The sequence below is a fragment of the Apiospora phragmitis genome (genome assembly GCF_038363925.1).
Source record: "Apiospora phragmitis strain CBS 135458 chromosome Unknown utg000001l:1.0-2902119.0:1.0-2906034.0, whole genome shotgun sequence".
In the NCBI taxonomy this organism is placed as follows: domain Eukaryota; kingdom Fungi; phylum Ascomycota; class Sordariomycetes; order Amphisphaeriales; family Apiosporaceae; genus Apiospora; species Apiospora phragmitis.
The window spans coordinates 1,979,165-1,998,493 of NW_027117399.1; the positions used below are offsets into that span (position 1 = coordinate 1,979,165).

The 19,329-nt window shown below is 47.8% G+C and overlaps 6 protein-coding genes across 6 annotated transcripts; 1 reads left to right on the plus strand and 5 right to left on the minus strand.

Annotated features, from left to right (window-relative positions):
* Positions 1 to 4,818: 4,818 nt before the first annotated feature.
* On the minus strand, positions 4,819 to 6,554 carry PG994_000588 (uncharacterized protein; the record flags this gene model as incomplete). Its single annotated transcript, XM_066851997.1, has 2 exons — positions 4,819 to 6,236; positions 6,299 to 6,554. 2 exons carry the CDS (start codon positions 6,552 to 6,554, stop codon positions 4,819 to 4,821), a joined length of 1,674 nt encoding a protein of 557 aa, XP_066722629.1.
* A 1,443-nt stretch (positions 6,555 to 7,997) lies between these two features.
* On the minus strand, positions 7,998 to 8,862 carry PG994_000589 (Ras-like protein; the record flags this gene model as incomplete). Its single annotated transcript, XM_066851998.1, has 3 exons — positions 7,998 to 8,239; positions 8,309 to 8,584; positions 8,736 to 8,862. The coding sequence occupies 3 exons, from the start codon at positions 8,860 to 8,862 to the stop codon at positions 7,998 to 8,000; spliced, it is 645 nt and encodes a 214-aa protein (XP_066722630.1).
* Positions 8,863 to 14,336: 5,474 nt separating this feature from the next.
* Positions 14,337 to 14,791, minus strand: PG994_000590 (uncharacterized protein; the record flags this gene model as incomplete). The annotated part of the gene is made up of 2 exons (XM_066851999.1): positions 14,337 to 14,492; positions 14,591 to 14,791. The coding sequence occupies 2 exons, from the start codon at positions 14,789 to 14,791 to the stop codon at positions 14,337 to 14,339; spliced, it is 357 nt and encodes a 118-aa protein (XP_066722631.1).
* A 702-nt stretch (positions 14,792 to 15,493) lies between these two features.
* Positions 15,494 to 16,716, minus strand: PG994_000591 (uncharacterized protein; the record flags this gene model as incomplete). Its single annotated transcript, XM_066852000.1, has 6 exons — positions 15,494 to 15,819; positions 15,882 to 16,174; positions 16,310 to 16,404; positions 16,459 to 16,503; positions 16,558 to 16,566; positions 16,633 to 16,716. 6 exons carry the CDS (start codon positions 16,714 to 16,716, stop codon positions 15,494 to 15,496), a joined length of 852 nt encoding a protein of 283 aa, XP_066722632.1.
* Positions 16,717 to 17,287: 571 nt separating this feature from the next.
* PG994_000592 (uncharacterized protein) lies at positions 17,288 to 17,944 on the plus strand (the record flags this gene model as incomplete). Its single annotated transcript, XM_066852001.1, has 3 exons — positions 17,288 to 17,390; positions 17,495 to 17,673; positions 17,756 to 17,944. Coding segments are annotated over 3 exons (471 nt in total), but the record flags the coding sequence as incomplete, so codon positions are not given.
* Positions 17,945 to 18,043: 99 nt separating this feature from the next.
* Positions 18,044 to 19,072, minus strand: PG994_000593 (nucleotide-binding protein; the record flags this gene model as incomplete). The annotated part of the gene is made up of 1 exon (XM_066852002.1): positions 18,044 to 19,072. One exon carries the CDS (start codon positions 19,070 to 19,072, stop codon positions 18,044 to 18,046), a length of 1,029 nt encoding a protein of 342 aa, XP_066722634.1.
* Positions 19,073 to 19,329: the final 257 nt, after the last annotated feature.

Consider the following 19,329-nt stretch of genomic DNA (forward strand, 5'->3'; position numbering starts at 1 on the left):
TTATACGAGTTAGAGCTTATTTAATAAGATTTTTAAACCCTTAATAAATTACTTTTCAGCGTTTTTACTTTTTATTCGTATAAAAAGAATTATTATCTAATTTATATTATATTATACGTAATTTATTATCGTATTAAAATACGAGTTTATAAAGTGGTATATCTCGTTTTATTTCTTTTTAAATCCGATATAATTAAGATAAAATGCCTCTATACGGCCGGAAAAAATATTCGAAAAGATCGTATAATATTAGTCCTTTAATATATTTAGCCGTTAATATATTTTAATAAATATTTATACTTCATTATAAAAGATATCGTATAGTTTACCGGTGTAGTTCTTTTTTTTTATACTTTCGAAAAAGTAACGACTTTATTTTAATCGATTTTACCGTTATAAATAGCTCGGCTTAGAAAGATATCGTACTTTATAACGTATGCTAGACTAAATAATCGTATAGTCTAGTCCGGCGGTACCGAGTTAGAGAAGAAAAAGACGATATCTTATAATGTTTAAGTACTTATAAATCTAGGGTTAAACGTTAGGCCTAAAGTATCCCGTGGTGTCGCAAACGATTACTCTATACGGAGACCGGGTATTTCTCGCTTAGGCGGCGGTTATTCGACTGTTTATTCTAAGGAAGAGTATAGAACATCCTTTTTTCGGGTTTCCGAAGTCGGTTCTATCGATTAGTCCTATTAGTATATAAGAGCGGCCGGTAATATTAAGCTTATAAGCTTAGTTTTAAAGGATTCGTTTATTAATATATTAACTTCGTATTTTTTAAAGTAATTAAAGAGCTTCTTTTAAAACGTACGGTTAATTTAATCGAATTAGTGCTCGGTTTATTTATCGAACTTAGTAATAAACGACTTTTAAAAGGAGGTCCCCTTTATTTTTAATATATAGTATTTTAAAAAGTATCGTACGAGGTACGTCGTAAATAATTCGGGTATTATCTTTTCGAAAAGTACGTTTAAAGGTTTAAATTCTTAAAAAGCGAGGTTAACGTTTCTTTTTTAAACTATTAAAAAAATCCCGGTATTTTAAAAAACTTCTTCGTATATAAATAATTCGGGGTCTAAGGTCGTCGGTCTATCTAGGTTTAATATATCCGGGCTCGGTCTCGATTCGCCGACCGTAATTAATTTTATTTTAATAGGGGTTATTATTTTATAAATCGTACAACAGGGTTATTTAAATATATAATTATATATAGCTTAACTACTTTCGCGTATAATTTAAAACCTAGTCTCCTCTTTATAATATATATTTAAAAAAAGGGTTCCTCCTCGTACGGTTAATTTAATTCGGCTTTTTTTCCGAATCTTTAACGAGCGGAAATTTTTAAGGCTCCTTAGTACGGTCGCCTTTATATCGCTAAGGACGTAAAACCGTCTCTTTACTCTTATTAATCTATAATCGCTACGAGTAATTATTAATTAATATTAAATAAGCTATTCGTATATACGAGGGGTATTATATACCCCTCTTTATAAAATAAAAAAGGGGTTCGTACGCGTAGGTACGTAGCACCCCTTTTAGAGTAGTATAGAAAACCTTAGTTCCTGCTATTCTAATAATAATATTTTATTCGCTGTTAAAGCGTATTTATTTAAAAGAAATCAAGCCATTTATTAAAGCGTTTATAAATTACATTACGAAATTAAAGTTTATTTTTATAAAAAATAATATTAAATCTAGATTTAAGGTACTTAATTTAATACTTTATTACTTAAACAAAATAATTAATAAGTTAAATATACGTTTTTAAACGCCTATACTTAGCTCGTCGCGTCCGGAGACGGCTAGTACTTATAACCTCTAAACGTTATTTAACCTTTAATTAATAATTAAATATTTTATTTTTATTAAAAATAAGGTTTTTATTTATTAAAAAATCTTTTTAATATTAGTTTTAAATGTTATAAATTAAATAATAAAAGAAATATATATAATAATGTATAAAATAATTTTTATAAAAAATTATATATATATTTTATAAAAAGTTAATTTAATATTTCTTAAGCGTTAAAGTATTAAAAAATCGCGCGTCTAGCTTAAAAAAGCTTTTATTATATAAGTATTTTAAGAGCTATAAAATAAAAAGGTAAAAAAGAAGCGTTTAACGACTAATAAATATAGAACGAGGGGTTCGTTAAAACGAAGGGCAACTAGTAAAAGGCGCTATAGTATTTACGGCGAAATAAGTTATAATATGCGAATATATATAAAAAATATAAAATTAAATAATAAATTAAATAAAAAGTAATTTTAATTAATTTATATAAAAGTAGTAATATATAAAAAAAGTGGCCGACTTAATAATATAATCGATTTAATAATAAACTACGTTATATATAATAATATATAAAATAACTTTTGTTAAAAACTAAATATATACTTTATAAAAAATTAATTTAATATTTTTTAAATGTTTAAAAATTAAAAAATCGCGCGTTTAACTTAAAAGAGACCTTATTATATAAAAATCTTAAAAGTTATAAAATAAGAAGTTAAAAAAAGCCTTTAATAATTAATAAAAGTAAATTTATTAAAGTAAAAAATAACTAATAAAAAACACTATAATATTTATAGCGAAATAAGTTATAATATATAAAAAAAATATAAAATTAAGTAATAAATAAATAAAGAGTAATTTTAATTAATTTAAAACGTTAAGGTTAAATTAACTTATATAGAAATGGTAAGATGTGGAAAGTGTGGCCAACTCAGTGATATGGCCGACTCAGTAGTAAACCACGTTAGTGTCTTTTGCGTGTTATCTAGATGCTGAATACTATTACAACTAGCTCAGAAAGGAGACATCAAGAAACATGTTCTGATCGCTTCAACCGATAACAAATTGCTCACAGATCTAGCCCTCTTTAAGCCCCAGTCGTACAGAAGGCCTATCAAATTCTATCCAAGTACGATAGCTTTAAGTAAGATTCCCAAATCAGGGGATGAGGGCAGGCAAAATCAAGAGGATCGCAGTGTCACACAAGTCATTCTGGAAAGCCCGCGGGATGTACAGATCAGCAGGCTGAACAATACAGGCGTCAGCACTGGTGGAAAGAACTGGACGACATGATGGCTACTTTCCTCGCCAACGTCCGAGAGAAGTACAGCTTCGTGAACATCGCGTCACCGTCAGGCTCGACACCGCTTGATGTTTAGTTGCTTGACCTACATAGCAAAAGAGGTCTTGCTCTGCGCGCTGGACGCGTGCGGCTTCTCGGGCTACCCGGTGCGGTTGATAAATAATACCGCAATGTATTTAAGTTTAGACCGAGGGAAACCCTTAGCCGTCTTAGAAATACTATTAAAAACGATAATAGGCTATATATAACGAACGTTATCCGGGTTTCAAAAGAAACTTAGTAAAACGTACTAGGGTTTATATTAATAATATAAAAGAGTATTTAAACGTGCGATAAAAGTCCGCTTTTATTAATATAATAAGTAATAGTTTATAAAAATAAAAGTAATTAAAGGGTATAAATTTAAAAGTATTTATAATAAAGTTATTAAGGTTATTTATTTTATTAATAAGTTAAATTAATATTTAAATTAATTATTAAAATAAAAAGTATTTATATAAAATATATAAGAGATGTTTTTTATTATATATTTAGTTCGTTTTTTATTAATCTTTTAGATTACTTATAAGTTTACGGTAATCCCGTTGCTGGCTTACGGTGATCTAACCTTAGTTAGCTCACCTCGGGCGTCGTGCCTTTTGTTGCTCCGGGGCTCGTTACGTGACTCGTCGTGCCTTATTACTGTGTCCGCCTGCATTCGTCTTATCGCCGCGCGGGCTAGGGCCGCTTGTTTTGTCGTACGCTATTAAAGTGTAACTGCGTTCATGTTGGTGTAGCTGGCGGTGCGGTCGCTGGCTGTAGTATCGTAGCCGGATCGGGTCATCGTATCCCCGTGCCGGTGAGTGGGGTCTTTAGCCGCATGGTTAGGTCGGGTTGTAACACTGTAATATCAGTTCTCTATGGATAAAGTCAGTCACCAGGTTGCTCGGTTTGAACTAATCCAGATTTCCACTTAGTAGAAAAGGACAGCGTGTTTGTGAGAAGATAACGTCAAAGAATTATTAATTCAAGGAACCGCATCATAGTCATGAATTTACACGTTCACAGAAGAGAAAGTGCGTATCAAAGAGACTGGGGTTTCATACATGATCATTTCTTCTATGTAAAACTGATTCACTCCAAAGTCATCGGTTGGTATCCACGGAGATAGACAACGGAGTAAATCCTGTACTTGAGACGGAATCAGACTGCTGTAATATGATCTAACTACCATCCATATTTCCAGTCCCCCTTGTGGTCTTATCAACTCATCGACCAAACATGTCCATAATCCTGGGGCATGGGCCCTTTTTGTTCCCCTGACAGATGCTGAACTACTCGAACCGGCCACAGCCGAGGGCGTTCCATGGCTAATTGATACCAATCTTAGGTCATCGCTGGGTGGCTCGATACGGAGAACGAAAAGACATTGGTGAGATTCGGGCCCGAGAGACGGGCTCTTGATCGGCGTTTCTGCAACGTCAGACCGCATCATCATCATTCTCAACCTGAACGACCCCAATCTTATCACACTCCTCAGTATTGTTTTTTATATCAGCTGAAAGAAGCTTCTTCGGTACATCGGGACTCGAAAGAAGAAGAAACCCGAAAATAGTTTGTTTCTAGTCCGTCATTGTCGTTGTCGTCGTCGAGGAAAGGCGGAAACGTCTTTAACAGCCTCAATTTCGATCACCGATCTCTCTCTTTTCTCTTGGTGTCGCCTCTTATCTCCTAATCAAGACATATTCCCGTTGTCTGGGTCCTCATAGAAAGGATACATCGGGTAATCGCGCGTAAGCGGCCCCATTTGGACCCAGCGCTGCTCGGTAAAGGCGCCCTCGACCCAGTCGGCCGACGCCACGACGCCTGTGACGACACCAAGGCAGGCCTTGCAGACCCACGCGACGGCGCGGCCCTCGCGCCCGAGCGGGCCCTGGAACCCGAAGTGGTCGACGGGCATGCCCCGCACGCACAGCGGGCAGCTCGGCCCGATCGTCAGGCCCATGGGCATCGGCATCGGCATCGGCTTCGTTCCTCCTTCTTCGGTGGTGGTGGTGGTAGTGGTGGTAGTGGTCCCGGTCCCGCGATGATCCTCCATCGCGGCCCAGGCCGCCGCCAGGTTCTTGCGCGCGTGCGACGCCGCCGTCGAGGCTTCGAGGTCGTAGACGGACGGGTGCCACCGGTGTAGTTGTGTCATGGCCTCGAGCCGGTGCGGCGCACAGAGACGCCGCTCCACCAACTTGGACGCGCAGGCACATCTAGTGACTGAGCGGGCGAGGTGGCGGCTGCTGCCGTCGGACGATGCGCGGCGGCGACCGCTACCACTGCTGCTGTTGCCGCCCGCGTCGTTGAGCCACGGGATTCTGACAGCAGCAGCAGGATCGATGCCGGCGCCCAGGGTCGGCACTTCGAAGATGTGCCAGCCCATGCCGCCGAGGTAATGGCCGGCGTCCTGCTCGATCTTCCAGCAGCAGTCAGCGCAGGCATAGTGGCGGAGCGACGTGGCGAGGTGTCGGAGGTCGTGTGTCGCCTCGTGCCGGCCTTGCTTGTCGTGGTCATCGCAGACCCAGACGCGCGAGTCCGGGTGGTGCTCCGTTGACTCGCAGATGCCGCCGTGTAAGGGGTCGTCTTCGGCCTGGCAGGGTCTGCCGCATGGTGTGGTGGTGGTGGTGGTGGTGGTGGTAGGTCCGCCGACACCGTTGTTGTTGATGTTGAAGCCCGTCGCGGCGGCGCACGAACCTGTCAATGGCGCGTTGGATCCTGCTGTGTTATGTCCAGCTTCTAGGCGCCCGCCGTCCTTCCATATGCGTTCGGTGGGGATCAGCGACAGGGGCATTACGGGATCAGCGGTGTTGGCTAGGAAAGCGTTCCGGCTCCGAGGGTAGATCGAGACGGCAGGAGGCGGCGACGGTGCTCTCTCGACGGGTTCGATGGTGACACCCTGAATCATTTCATTGTAGGGATTGAACCGTGCGGCGAGCTGCTTCTCCGCCAGTTGCAGCTCGACCTCTCTCTGCGTCGTGACGAGAGGCCAGTAGCCGAGGATTCGTGTCCAGTCATGCCGTCCACCCAGTAGCTCTAGCCTGCTGGGTGGAGTTCCCGGCTCCTTGGTCTCAGGAAGGGGTCTGGGGTTTCCGGCAAGCTGAGATTGCCCTCAACATACACAAGGAATGGGTTTCGCACAGCACGAGCAGGGAGCGTGAAACTCGTCGGACCAGGAGACGAGCCCCAGTCCATATCCGAGATGTAATCAAGATTCGGATCCTGGCTGTTTTCGTCTGACCGGTCAACACGATCATCAGAGATAGATGGAGTATCCGGTTGTATAGATTGTGAATCGGGGATGATGTTGCCAAAACTGTGCGCGGCACGGAATCGTCTTCGGCTGCCCCTCGCGTTGTTACCCAGGACATCATGAAGCTCCCTGAATGGGTCAGCATCATGTTGGCGAGGGCGTATTTCGGGCGACATGGCAGCTAGGTGGGTGGTTAGAGGCGCTGAGACTCGGTTTGATGAATCGCAAATCCTTTTCAGGATATGGTGATGGCAAGAAGAAGTTCGACGACAGGGTCCTGAACTTCTCGTCTTACTGGCGAGGGAGATGACTGTGAAGCTGTGGTCAGCTGCAAATGTGTCGAATGCGATCCAAAATAAACTGAAAACCTGACAGTCCCAAGAAGCGTATTAGCAAATGTAGACCTGCAGGTTTTCAAAGTCTACCTATTTGTACAAGTTGTGGAGGGATGTATGGCCAGACGACGAAGAATTAATGGGCTTGACATGTGTTTTCCCAGTGTCTCGGCGACTTCTATCGAGTTGTGCCCGTATTAAATCACCACACTGGGATTATTTTCATCAAGTGCAAGTCTCATCTTCTTCAGAGGGTTGGCAGTTAGTGGTCTGGTAATGTATAATCTTCATCTCACCATCGAGATACTGTCTGTCATTGGATAACGAACCATCGAGACCACTGACTGGTGAGGAGGTATTAGACTCCGTATAAGAAATCTACTGAGGAACTGGGTTGCTGGGGAACGATGACTGAACAGAGTAAATATGGGAGCAAAGTCAAGTAGCTGCTCAGCTACCTATGCTAGTGACAATGAACTCGGGTCACGGCTCTATCACAGCAACCTCACAAGTTTGAAGGGAACATAACAAGGGTAAGATGAAAGCCTGGACAACAAAGGGACGAATATCACGAATACCATGAGGGGGACAAAGCTGTTATCCAAAAGAACCAAACGCCTGAGCTCTTGAATTGGGGGAATTCTACGACTGAACGAACCACTGCCGGAATGACTGAGAATATGAAAAGAAAAATAGCAAGGGGAGTGGTAGATGCCACCACCGCGACCGACCGATCATCCCCGGGAGGTTGATGGCTTCATATCAGCATGCCAACCGTCTCCCATATCGAAAAGTTCCCATGTCAGGACGTAGTAAAAAAAATGTGTAGTTGCAAGAAAAAAGAAACCTGGCAGAGGTCCGTGAAGACTGTGCTGTCTTATATGGCGAACATCCCCGCCGCAATTGAGTCCTTCCTTTCCATGACTTGACGCGTGTCCCAGTTCTCATATTTTGGCGAAAACACGTCGAACGCTCCCAAAATTACAGGAAGAGATGACCCGACTCCGAATTCCATGCAAAGACTTTTTGTTGCCTCGTATAAACCGGAAGGGCTGCAACCTCGTTCCCCCAGCCGTGGCTACTGCTGCCGAGAAAAGCAGCTTCTGTGTTGCGGGTATCGAATGGTCTCGTTCAATTTCTTGTGCAACAGCCTCGGCATCCTCATCGCTCTGCGCAACCTCAATTAATCGTCACCCCCCTGTGCGTGCATAACCGCCGAGATAGCACACAATCGTTATGCGAGCCACCTTCGCCTCAAGTAGGTACCTATTCCCGAGCCATCATCTACATGATAATGCACTTGGAACAGCAGCCGGCCTCGGATTCGCCTTCGCTCATTTCCATTTTGTTCGAGGGGCCGTTACCGCCTCCGTTTCCACCGCTGCCGGTCGAGTAGCCTTGCATCTCGCGGTTAAAGCGCCGAATCTCACGGACAATATCGTAGAAAGCCTTGTCAACGTTGATGCGGGACTTGGCCGAGGTCTCGATGAATTTGCAGCCGAAGTTCTTGGCCAGTGTCTCACCCTCTGTAATCATGTCAGCCCGTGTCCAGTTGAACTAGCCCCTGATGATGAGCTAGTGGGTTTGGGACTTACCTTGTCTCGAAACCTCTCTTTCGCTCTCGAGATCGCACTTGTTGCCTACAACAACCATAGGGAAGTAGTCCTTGTCCTTGACTCGCAGGATTTGTTGTTGGAAAGTCGTGATTTCCTCGAAGCTCTGTCGCGACGTGATCGAGTAGACCAACAGGAAACCTTCTCCGGTGCGCATGTACTGCTCTCGCATGGCCGAGTATTCCTCCTGACCGGCGGTATCGAGCACATCGAGTAGGGCAACTTCATCGTCGATGACACACTGCTTGCGGTACGAATCTGGAAAGAAGCACAGCACTGTAAGCAATTGTCCAATCTGCAAAGCGACTATGCCCAGTGGCCGACGTGATTGTAGGCTATAGCCAGTTTGACGATAGAATATTGGCGGTATGGGCTGGGCTAGCGGAAAGCAGAGGAGCTTAGAACATACCTTCAATTGTCGGGTCGTACTCGTCGACGAAGTGGCTTTGGATGAGCTGGATAGTTAAGCAAGATTTACCGACACCACCACCCCAACTACCACCAACTTGTATTCTCGTAGGAACTAGAAGTGACATAATATGAGCTTTTGGCGATGAATGCAGAGCGAGGAGTGATGTTTGCGAGTAAGGTTTGTGCTCGTCACTGTTGAATGGGGCAAAAGCTGCGTTCGGCGACCGTGACGGAGGTCTTGCGACAGCGCGTTAAGGGATGGGCTCACCTTTGAGGCCATTTTGGCTATGTGAAGGCGGCCAAGTCGAATTCGACGAAGCGAGATGGGCGATTATTAGGATGGGCGACCAACGATTAAGGATTGGTCAAACTGAAGCGACAAAGTCAGCGTCAGTAAATACAACTCGAGACTCGATGCTGCAGGAGCGGTTTCGATGTTGCTTGACTCGGTAACGGCTATTAGGTTGGCAAGGAGTGGAGAGGGAGGTAGAGAGAGGTGTTTGTTGTGAAGGTGATGAGTGTTGGTATGTGGTTGGGAGAGGGAAAGCTGGAAATTCGGTTGGTCGGTAACACAATCGAACACAGGCAAAGACAACGAGCGAACGATCCAGGTCGGTGTACTAACTGGATGGAGACTGACAGGACAGCAGGTAATTAAATTAAAAGTCAGCCGACAGGTTTTATGAAATTCAATGAATTGGTTTGGTTTGCACGGCCGACGACCAAGATTGAGCCGAGTTGATACAACAACAAGAAGTAGATTGGATTGGGGTTCTTTTCTGGGGAATGGCAGGAGGAAGCACGCAGGTGGTACGCAAGCAGCAAGCAAGCAAAGAGTGCGCACGGCGGGCGGCGGTTCGACAGGGAGGCACACAGCACAGGCAGAACAGGGAGGCGGGCAATACGTTTTGGGGGACGATCCCTTTCTTACTTCTTACTTTCAGTCCATTTTTGCTTTCTGCTGCTTGCTCTACTTGACAGGACACACCACCTCACCTAGGTTAGCTCGTTCTGTTGCTTTGTCCGATCAAATCCAGGGGCCTTTGGGGGGGCTAGTAGGGGCGTCCAAGTGCCAATCGCCTGCGGTTCGTGGCCACTAGTTCTAGTTACAGTAGCAGTAGTAATAGCAGTAGCAGCAGCGACAGTACCAATAGCAGCCCACCCTGAGGAACCGGCAGAAGGAAAAAGTGGAGGGAGCCGGAGCTGTGATTGGCCAATGCGGGAGGGGGGGGGGGGGGCAATCAGAGCAGAAACGGGTACGACTTGTGCAGCCCGACATTGCAAGCACTACGGTTAGAGCTCAGTTCGGGACGGGAGACGACCTCAAAGCAGCAAGTAACATGCGCGCACGCACCTCGACAACACATCGATCGACTGACAGGCATGGGCTTTGTTATCTTTTTATTCCCCTATTGCTGCTAGTGCCAGTCGTCTAGATAGCAAGCAGGTGGCAGGTAGCAGGTAGGGTCTGGGAAGGGGTTTCAGCAGCAAAGGCATTACTGGAGGAGAAACATGCCTAGGTACCGTGCAAACCTTCCTCAGAGGTGAAGTGTGGACTTCGGTCCTCTTGTTCTTCTCTCCTGGTCGGGAGGTCAGAGCTCGCTAACTCCGGACGGAGTACTTTACATCATAAATGCCATCCATCCTTCTTTCTTCTTTTTTTCTCCTCAAGCGCTCCAGCCAGCGGGCACCCTTTGTTTTCCTGGCCGAAGGGACAAGAGACAAGCAGCCGTAAAGAGTGAAAGCTTGCTCGGGTTCCGTTGCGTTGCGTTGCGTTCCACATGTGTTTTATGGGGTGTAATTCAACTGCAGCGGGGCTAGCTGATGACAGTGTAGCACTCCTAGTTGGCATCAGGTTAGATCCTCTGGAATTCAAAATGAGTGCCAAACATTATCCTGGCTAATCCGACCGGACAGCGTGATTATCGACGGATTATCAGCAACGGGATGGCCCAGAACAGCAAGTCTCTAGAATGCTATGTAGAACACGCCAAACGAAAATACTGGGGACAGCAGAGGCAGTCCCGTGAAACACAACGGAGATAAGCATATCAAGCCATCGTAGATGATATCTCAGCTATGCCTGCCCACCCGATATGGCCAGTATACCAAACTATCTATACCTAGGTAGGCACATACGTAACGTGTTGGACAGCCTCAAATGTAAACCCCAAGATGAGTTAGGCATCAACGTAGCTGGTTACGGGGTAGATAGGAACTGATGTTACTACTATTAAGTCGACTTGCTTATTTGGATAAAGGCCAATGGGAAGAAATACCGCCCGTGATGGAACGGACGTACGGCGCCCAAGTTTACCTTGTGTCAGTCGAGGTGCCAGCATCCGTGACGCCTCGCTTGAGATACAGAATACCGCTCGGCTGGGGCCAACGGGGCCAATGCGTCATCAAATACCCTCTGTCCCCCCAGCATAACCCGGATCTACTTCCATCTCGCCTAGTGCTCGGATATTCCTAAGAAGGGGTCCTTCAGACTCATATGTAACATGAACGAACGAACACCCATCAGACTGCCAACACGTGCATACATCCCGCGCTACTGGGATGATATGCCTCTTTAATCGCTGTCCTTTTTTCGGGGAAGAGCAGTTGACGTCCGACAGGTCACAGGTGTGTGTGTGTGTGAGGGTTTCTTGAACCTGTGGCGTCGTCTGAAAAAAAGCAACTACATACACATTCTCACACCCTGGCGAGGCTTTTTCTACTGATAAATGAGGTCAGCCAATGGCTGACATGCAGGGCCCGAAACGGGCCAAGCCTGCTTTCCCAACGTTGCAGTGGCATGCGCGTCCGCTTCCAGAAGAGCACAACCGTTGGATATCTTTATCCTCATACGTGCATGACGCGATGCCACCCGTTCCTTTCTAACTTGCCTGCCCCCAACAGGCCCTACAGGCTGGCTGACCTACAGCAAGCTCCCCCGACTTGGTGTACAGGCTGAAGCCAATCCTGTCTGATGCGTATGCGAATGTGCGATGTTGGATGCAGGCCGTCCTCAGGACTCTCTATTGGCGCCGCGGTCGGATTTCGCTTCCTCTCCTTTGCCCAGCGCTTTTTGTCTTAACGTCTTCCTTCCCTCCCGAAGCTCGTGTTCAAAAGTCGGCTCGACTGGCCATACATACAGGTGTGACGTGTGTCTGTTTTCTGCAGAGGGCACATGCAGCAGCAATTGGTTTTATACCAATCACACATTGGCCTCGACTTACATGTATATACGTACATGTTGTACCTGGGGGTGTGCTGGGGGCCCCTTCAATCCCCCGAAATCACAGTTCAGCTCTCCCCCCATGTGGACAGCCCCCGAGATTCGGAGACTTTACAACCAAAAAAGGCAGACGCTGATATCAGATTACGAGGTTTTGAACCCGAAGCAATGGACCGCCGAATTGCCTAGATGCAGGTGATCCTGCCCGCCCTGCCGCCTTGCCGCCTTGCAGCAAAACCACTACCTACTTCGTCCAAAGATCAACGTGGTCGACAAGGTTTGTAAGTTATTCGGGAACAAATGCTCATATATATCCAGGGCACAGGGAGGGGGCCTCAGCAGCCCATCCTGGCGCGCCCTGCATGAGAAGTTTCGATAAAGCAGCCAGCGCCTGGGTGCCTGTGTAAAATTGATGCAGTGTAACCTCCAGATCCCTCCCGCCTTCCTCTGCGGACACTCGTGCAAACAAGTTCACACATACGCAGCGTGCATCATTGGAAGCTGGACCCGGGCGATGGAACGATCATGGGAATATTCCAGTGATCGAAGGTCCCTCCAAGACAGCATCCGGTTGCTGTACTACGCAAACACCAAGCCACCCGCCTCCGACTCCCCGTTACCTATCAATAGAACTGATACTGCCCCCACTACACACATGGCTCGCATGGCGGCTGGAGAAGATTGCGGCCGCGTTCTCATCAATTTCCACGAATAATATCCGCGCCGATCCCGTATTGGTCTTGTCCAATGATACTGGAATGCAAGTGTTAGGAGACATGACTGGAACTTCGCTGGAGTATGACTTGAACAAAGACCGAGCGGCAGCACCGTTTTCAATGCCCTCGTTCGCCCAAATCCCCGATATCATGGCAACAGCATGGTGGCGTCTAGCAATATCTTCGCATCCCAACACGATGCATCTTCTGGCCTACTCAAATACGACGGGGTGGGCGAAGAAGACAGTGGGAGTCCGTGGGTGTAAGTATAAAGCTACACGGCCCCAGTGCATTCTGCAGCGCGCCCATTATTCGTTTCGCGATACTTCCAACACTGGATGGATGTAACGGTAATGCCATCCTCGAGATGATCTGTTTCGCGTTTGACGGACAAAGCTTGGTTGTTTCTTTGCAACCTCAGGGATGCATCCGTCAATGCGACTTCACGGGCTTGTTTGAAATGAACCGGTCGGTCAGCCCGAACGAATACTCGGGATGCATATACTCAGTGCATATGTATAATACCCTCCCCAGTTATCATCTATGTAGGGCTATCACGCGGCTCAAGCTCGCCTTACACCGCCGCTTCAGCCAACAGGGTGGGTCGCAATGAATAATACCTCCTTCCTATTACTGTCAAAGCGGCCCCCTGATGTGGCTGCTTCTTCATAGGCACAGCATTCTCCCAACCTATCCTACATATCATATTGTTCAGCAGCCTTGTCCTATCGTTTACTGCTGATTGCACTGCATAGTAACCCAGCTTCCAAAATATGCGCTGCATCTTCATGGCTCAGATAACGCTGCATCCTAGCTAAGACCTGCCATACTCATGGATCACCACTCTGCTTGCGGATTATCAACAAGACCGATCAGTCTCCTCCTGAAGCATACAGGTTTCGCGATCTGAGCGTGATCAGGCGCTCAGGACTATTGGATGCTGGCTATCTGAGTGCGCGACGACGCTAGGTTTCGAGCTTCCCTTCTCGGCAAAAGAGGAAGACAACGGTTTCGTCGCGATCCGTTACGACCATGGTCGAGAAGAAGACAGTCTGACTGGCAACGGGTACAAAAGGGTGACGATGTCCTAGGAGGCTGCGAAAGGTCCATAATGGTCTCTCATTGACTTCCGCGCCGGGCCCCGATATCAACGCCCTTTTACTTCCTAGCCGCGGTCTGCTTTCCCCTATGCTGTGTCGAGCGAGCGATGATGCTTGCCAGCGTCTTCCTCCCGCTCCTCGGGCTAGTCTTGCCGGCGGCGGCCGACCCCGGTGGCCCAGATTTCTACAATACGTTACCGGAAAGACATCGTTTTGTACCAATACTGTTGATGAGATGGGCCCAAATGGGAGACAGGTACAATGTTAAACACGCTCGGTCCGCGACCTGCTGAAGATGATCAATCCAAATACTTCAACATTTTGGCTAGCTTCTTTCTCCACGCCAAGTAGTAATGTGACTAGAAACTCTGGTATCACTAACAAATGAGTCTGTGGCCAATCACGTCCCAGACCGGACCAGTATCGATTCATCACGCGACTAACGGAAACGGTTCATATAGAACTACTTTCGTGGACAATTGAAACTGTGTTATATTGGTGGATTTGTTTTAAACAATGTATCTGGACTAAAGTTTACGGATTGGCGACGGTGTTGCCATCTATTTGTCGCCAGTGTTGTGCAGCGCATTGGGCACAGCTCTCTCGACGCTCTCAGGGACAATCTCCTGCACCTTCTTCGGGAGGATGGACTCGGCGCCGTCACCCTTCGCGTGTGTCTTGTTGGCGGAGCCGGGGTTCTTGCCGGTAGGGTGGACCTACTCAAAGAGTGTCATGGTCAGTAGATTTACTATGTTCAAGCCAAAACGTGTTACTGTGTAAACGGCGTGAACGAGAGTGTAGCGGGCAAACGTACGGAATCGGGAAGAGCGTCTTCGACGCCCTTGGGGGCTTTCTCTTGGATCTTGCCCGGCACGACCGACTCGCCGGTTGCGTGCGAGCGATCTGTTGAACCCATGCGCGCGGATGTGGTAGAGATGGGGCGAGCAGCAGGAGCAGCGAACGCAGAGACGCGGAACGTCGAGCGGAAGGCGGTGCGACGAGCTTGAGAGTACATATTGAAAAACTTAGGTATGCTGTTTATATCGAGTATGAGGATGGTGTTGTACGTATAACCACAGCTGCTTTTAAATGATTGGTGTGTAGGAAAAAGAGACCAATCCACGAGCGCTGCCACCCTCGACCGCTTTCTATATATATGCTATGCTACCATTAATGGCCAATCGCTAGAGACGCCCAACAGTTCTTCTATGATCAGTTGATGACGGACTGCGGTACCCATGTTGCTGGCGCGGTTGCGTGTCTTGGACCGAAATCGATATCGTCATGATCCTGCCCACGGCACAGGGACCCACGCAATCCGGCGACCCTTTTGGTCAGCACTACATGCTACCGGACAATTACAAACACCGAACATCGCGTATAATCTACAGCTTTGAGTTCAAGCCTCAATCTAACGCCATCGATATGTCCCAAACTCCGACATGTGTGGGAATGAGATTCGCGAGCGGACGAAACCACAAGTACCGAAGGTAAATGGATGGCTACGTCATGACTAATCTTCAACCTCGCAATCAGGGGAGACAATCGAAATACTCAACACTTCGGTATTATTCGAATCATGCGTGCCTTTCATCTTGTCTTGCGCAGAGTCGAAAATAGCCAACTTCCCATAGCTTTCAATTGATGATGCCCAGTGACCTTCCAAAATGCTTGGAGGTTCTCGTCGTCCGTAAGTACAGAATGCTCTCCTACTTCATCATGCGAGCGGCGCAGGTTCGTCATCCTCGCCCTCGGTTGCGATACGCTTGCCATCCACTGCAGCCAGGACTTCGGGCATGAGACTCTCCAGATACTCCTTGTCTCTTCCCACGAGGGTGACAGAATTATTCATCTTACCCCATCGCGGATAGCTTCCAACCTTGACTCCCTTGTGGGCCACTTTTTCGGCAAGCTCAGTCAGGTATGAAGCGACGGCACTCTCAGCCTTGGGCGTAGAGATAATAACTCTTGAAATTCCTTTTCCTTCGGGGTCGACCAGCCGGTCAACGATGAAAGGTTTGAGGCCTTCGAGCAATCCCTGGACTGGAGTTACCATTAGTCGACGTGTGCGCAGTATCGTAGACAGGCAACAAGTAAAGACTTACAGAGACGAGGAACGCCAGGCAAGATATGAACGTTGCCGTTGACTACCGACACGGGGACCCAAAGATCGTCTTGAGGGAACAGTGCCTGCTTGGATAGGTCACGCGATTCGTCAATCGGCAGCCGAACCATTCGTAGGCGGGCAGTTTTCTGGGGTGAATCCACGTCCCAGTTGAAGTTGGGTTCGTCTTTGCGTGGTTTGGTCAGCTTTTTCATTCTCTGGTAGGCGTCCTCGTGGAGGATCAGCTTTAGACCGAAAGCCTTGGCGATGGACTGATAGGTAATATCATCGTGGCTACATAGTCGACTGTTAGCCGGCGCCAGTTCTTCGCTTCCACGAGGATTGCTAAAAGCTCACGTTGGACCTATGCCGCCACTAGTTCTCACATTAGCTTCACATTTTTCTCTTCGAGATGCTTGAATTTGTTACCTTGTCACCACGAAGTCATAGCGGTCGCTCATTCTCTTCACGGCCTCCATGATCTCGTCTTCATCATCTTCAATGACTTCGACTCTCTTCAGGTTCTGTATCATCACGCTAAGTAACATGCCGACTTGGAAACGTAGGGAACACCGTACCATGCCAAGATTGAAGCACCATTTCGCCATATAGGCCGAGTTAGTCTAGAGTTCGATATCAGCACTCTTCTCTCTAGCAATTATATGCTTGTCCCTTACATCGACTGTCTGGATCGTTACATTTGATTAGCTGATGTTCTGCATGGTAAATTGGCTGGAGGCCACACAACATACCTTTCCGCCCAGCACTTCATCTCCAATGATGAGGCACGCAGCCGTGTGTATAGTGCGCGTGTTGCGCTCTTCTGCGGTAGCCATGATCCTTGACGCCAATCCACTCGATCTTGATGTAGCGGCTGCCGAGAGATGTCCTAGATTTGGCTGGGGTCGGGATAGATGACGGGCAACTTGGGAGAGGCGAGAAAACATAAGTCAAAGCTGACCTTGATATGTTGTGTAAGAAACGGGGTTATAAGCACAAGTGAGTGAGGGCGCGTGAGACTGTAATTTCCACTTACAAATACCGGAAACAAATGTACAAACCGCTGCTTATAAGAAAGGGCTCTTTGATGATGGCATCATAGGCATCAGTGCACTGCCTGGAGCGATTACGGGCGATGTGGGCTTATGGATAGTGGGGGGTGAGCTCTGATGGGCCCCGCGCTAGGTTAGTTCCACTATGCACACTTGCTCTACTCACTGATGGCGGGGTGTCAGCCTCAATGCCCAGCATCTTTCCTTCATGTACGGAGTATCTGCCTACCATAACGCCCTGCTCCCTATGATTCTTTGAATTCACCTATTGTTGAGAACGTATATACCTGCAAATATGGTGAGTTCTCATGAGCTGAAACCTCACAGTGCCTGGAAGTAACACCGTGTACAACAGAGCGCCGAAGCGAGATTGTACACTTTCTCGCAAGAGACGAAAGACCACTTGCGAAAGTTCCGTCTAGGGACTTCGCGTAGCAATGACCCTCAAGCTGTGATCTGTATGTATGTCTCTCTTCCTCGAACTGCGGGCCAGTGTGGCCTAGCCATATCCGGGGGAACCCAGTCGCAGACCTATCTATTTCGGCAATGCCTACCTATTTAGCTTCCGTCGCCGTCGGACACCAACAGCTTATTCAATTTCACCCAGACACGATTGATAAGAAGACACACGAGATCCGTCAAGATGAAGACAAGATGGTCTACAAGTCCCTCGAGGAAGTCGGCGACGAACTGCCCGACAACTCACCACGCTTTGTGCTGTTGAGCTACCCATTGACTTTGGTATGTGCAGAACGAGACAGCGCTTGGGGAAGAGGCCAAAGAGTCCTGGGGAAACATCATCGCTAACAAACGTGCCATGCAGCCATCCGGACGGCTGTCCGTGCCCTACGTCATGCTGTATTACCTGCCTATTACGAGCAACAACGAGCTACGAATGATCTACGCCGGCGCGAAAGAGTTGATGCGAAACACGGCGGAGGTTGGCAAGGTCTTCGACATCGAGAGTGCCGACGACCTGGAAGAAATCCCTAAGAAGCTCGCCCAGGAGTAATACGGGTCTACAGCACAGGTCAGGGTTGGTAGAGTACAAACATGGAAAGACGCAGGTGTTGATGTAACTTTATATTCTACTGGTCTTTGTTAAGGACCATCAGTCGTCAGGCAAGACCAGTTTGGCGTCAATGCCTATTTGTTCTGCCAGGCCACGGACAACTCCCTTGAGTGCCGTACAGGCCGGACTCTCGGGGAACGCCTCAAAAAAGCTCTCGCCGTAGTCGCATGAAAGTCCGATCCGAGGGTCCAGCGGCACCTCACCCAAGAACGGTATACTCATTTCCTTCGCTAATGCAGCACCGCCCCCTGTTGTCGCCCTGAAGATCTGGCTCTTATGGGTGCATTTTGGGCACACGAATCCGCTCATGTTCTCCACGAGGCCCAGGACTCTGATACCAGCCTTGCGGCAGAAGTCGATTTCCTTCCGCACGTCTAACAGAGCCACTTCTTGAGGGGTAGTAACCACGACCGCACCATCGATGCCGCTCTCTTTCATAAAGCTGTTGACACTTAGATGCTCGTCACTCGTGCCCGGTGGTGTATCCACCAATAAGAAATCCAGGTCGCCCCAGTCCACATCCTTCAGAAATCGTTTGATGAGGCCATTCTTCTTGGGGCCTCTCCATATGATAGCGTCGTCGCGATTCGGAAGCATGAACTGTATGCTCATGACGCCGAGGTTATCGGAAACCCAGACGGGGCTCCAGCCCGTACCGGAATCATGTATCGTCTCGGCCTCCACGCCCATCATCTTCGGTATACTCGGGCCGCAGATATCTGTGTCCATGATGCCGACATTATTCTCCTCACGCGTAGCAAAGGTGTGCCCTAGCATGGATGTGAATGTGCTCTTCCCTACGCCTCCCTTGCCCGAGAGTACGAGTATCTTGTGCTTAATGCCCGACAGCCGCGCTGAGATTAGTGGGATGTCCGGGTCGGGCCCCTTGGGCGCCGAGGCGCAGATCGCCTGGTTCGGGCAGCCGGCGCAGTTGTCGGCCTTGCCCGCCTGCTCGGATTCCGGGCCGGGGCAGTGCTCCGGCTCGGGCGCGACGAGTTGCGGCTTCGATTTCAGGGGCTCCTCGATCACGTCGGCGACGGGTTCGGGTTCCTCGAGGGAGGGCGCCATGGTGGTGGTGAAGCGTGGCGTGGCGGGGTCGCTGATGCTTGGAGGCGTGGGGTAAGTGATATGGCTTTAGTTGATTGTATACGCTCTAGCGCTAGGTCTCGTCCTGTGCAGACGATAATGTGGCTGTCCCGTACTAGCTGACTGGCAAGGAGAAAAGAGGTGAGAGCGATGGTGCAATATCGCAACGTCTGGAAATTAGTTGTTTGGCTCGATATTAATTGCTGAAAATGCTGCAGACATATTCCTTGAAAGGCTGC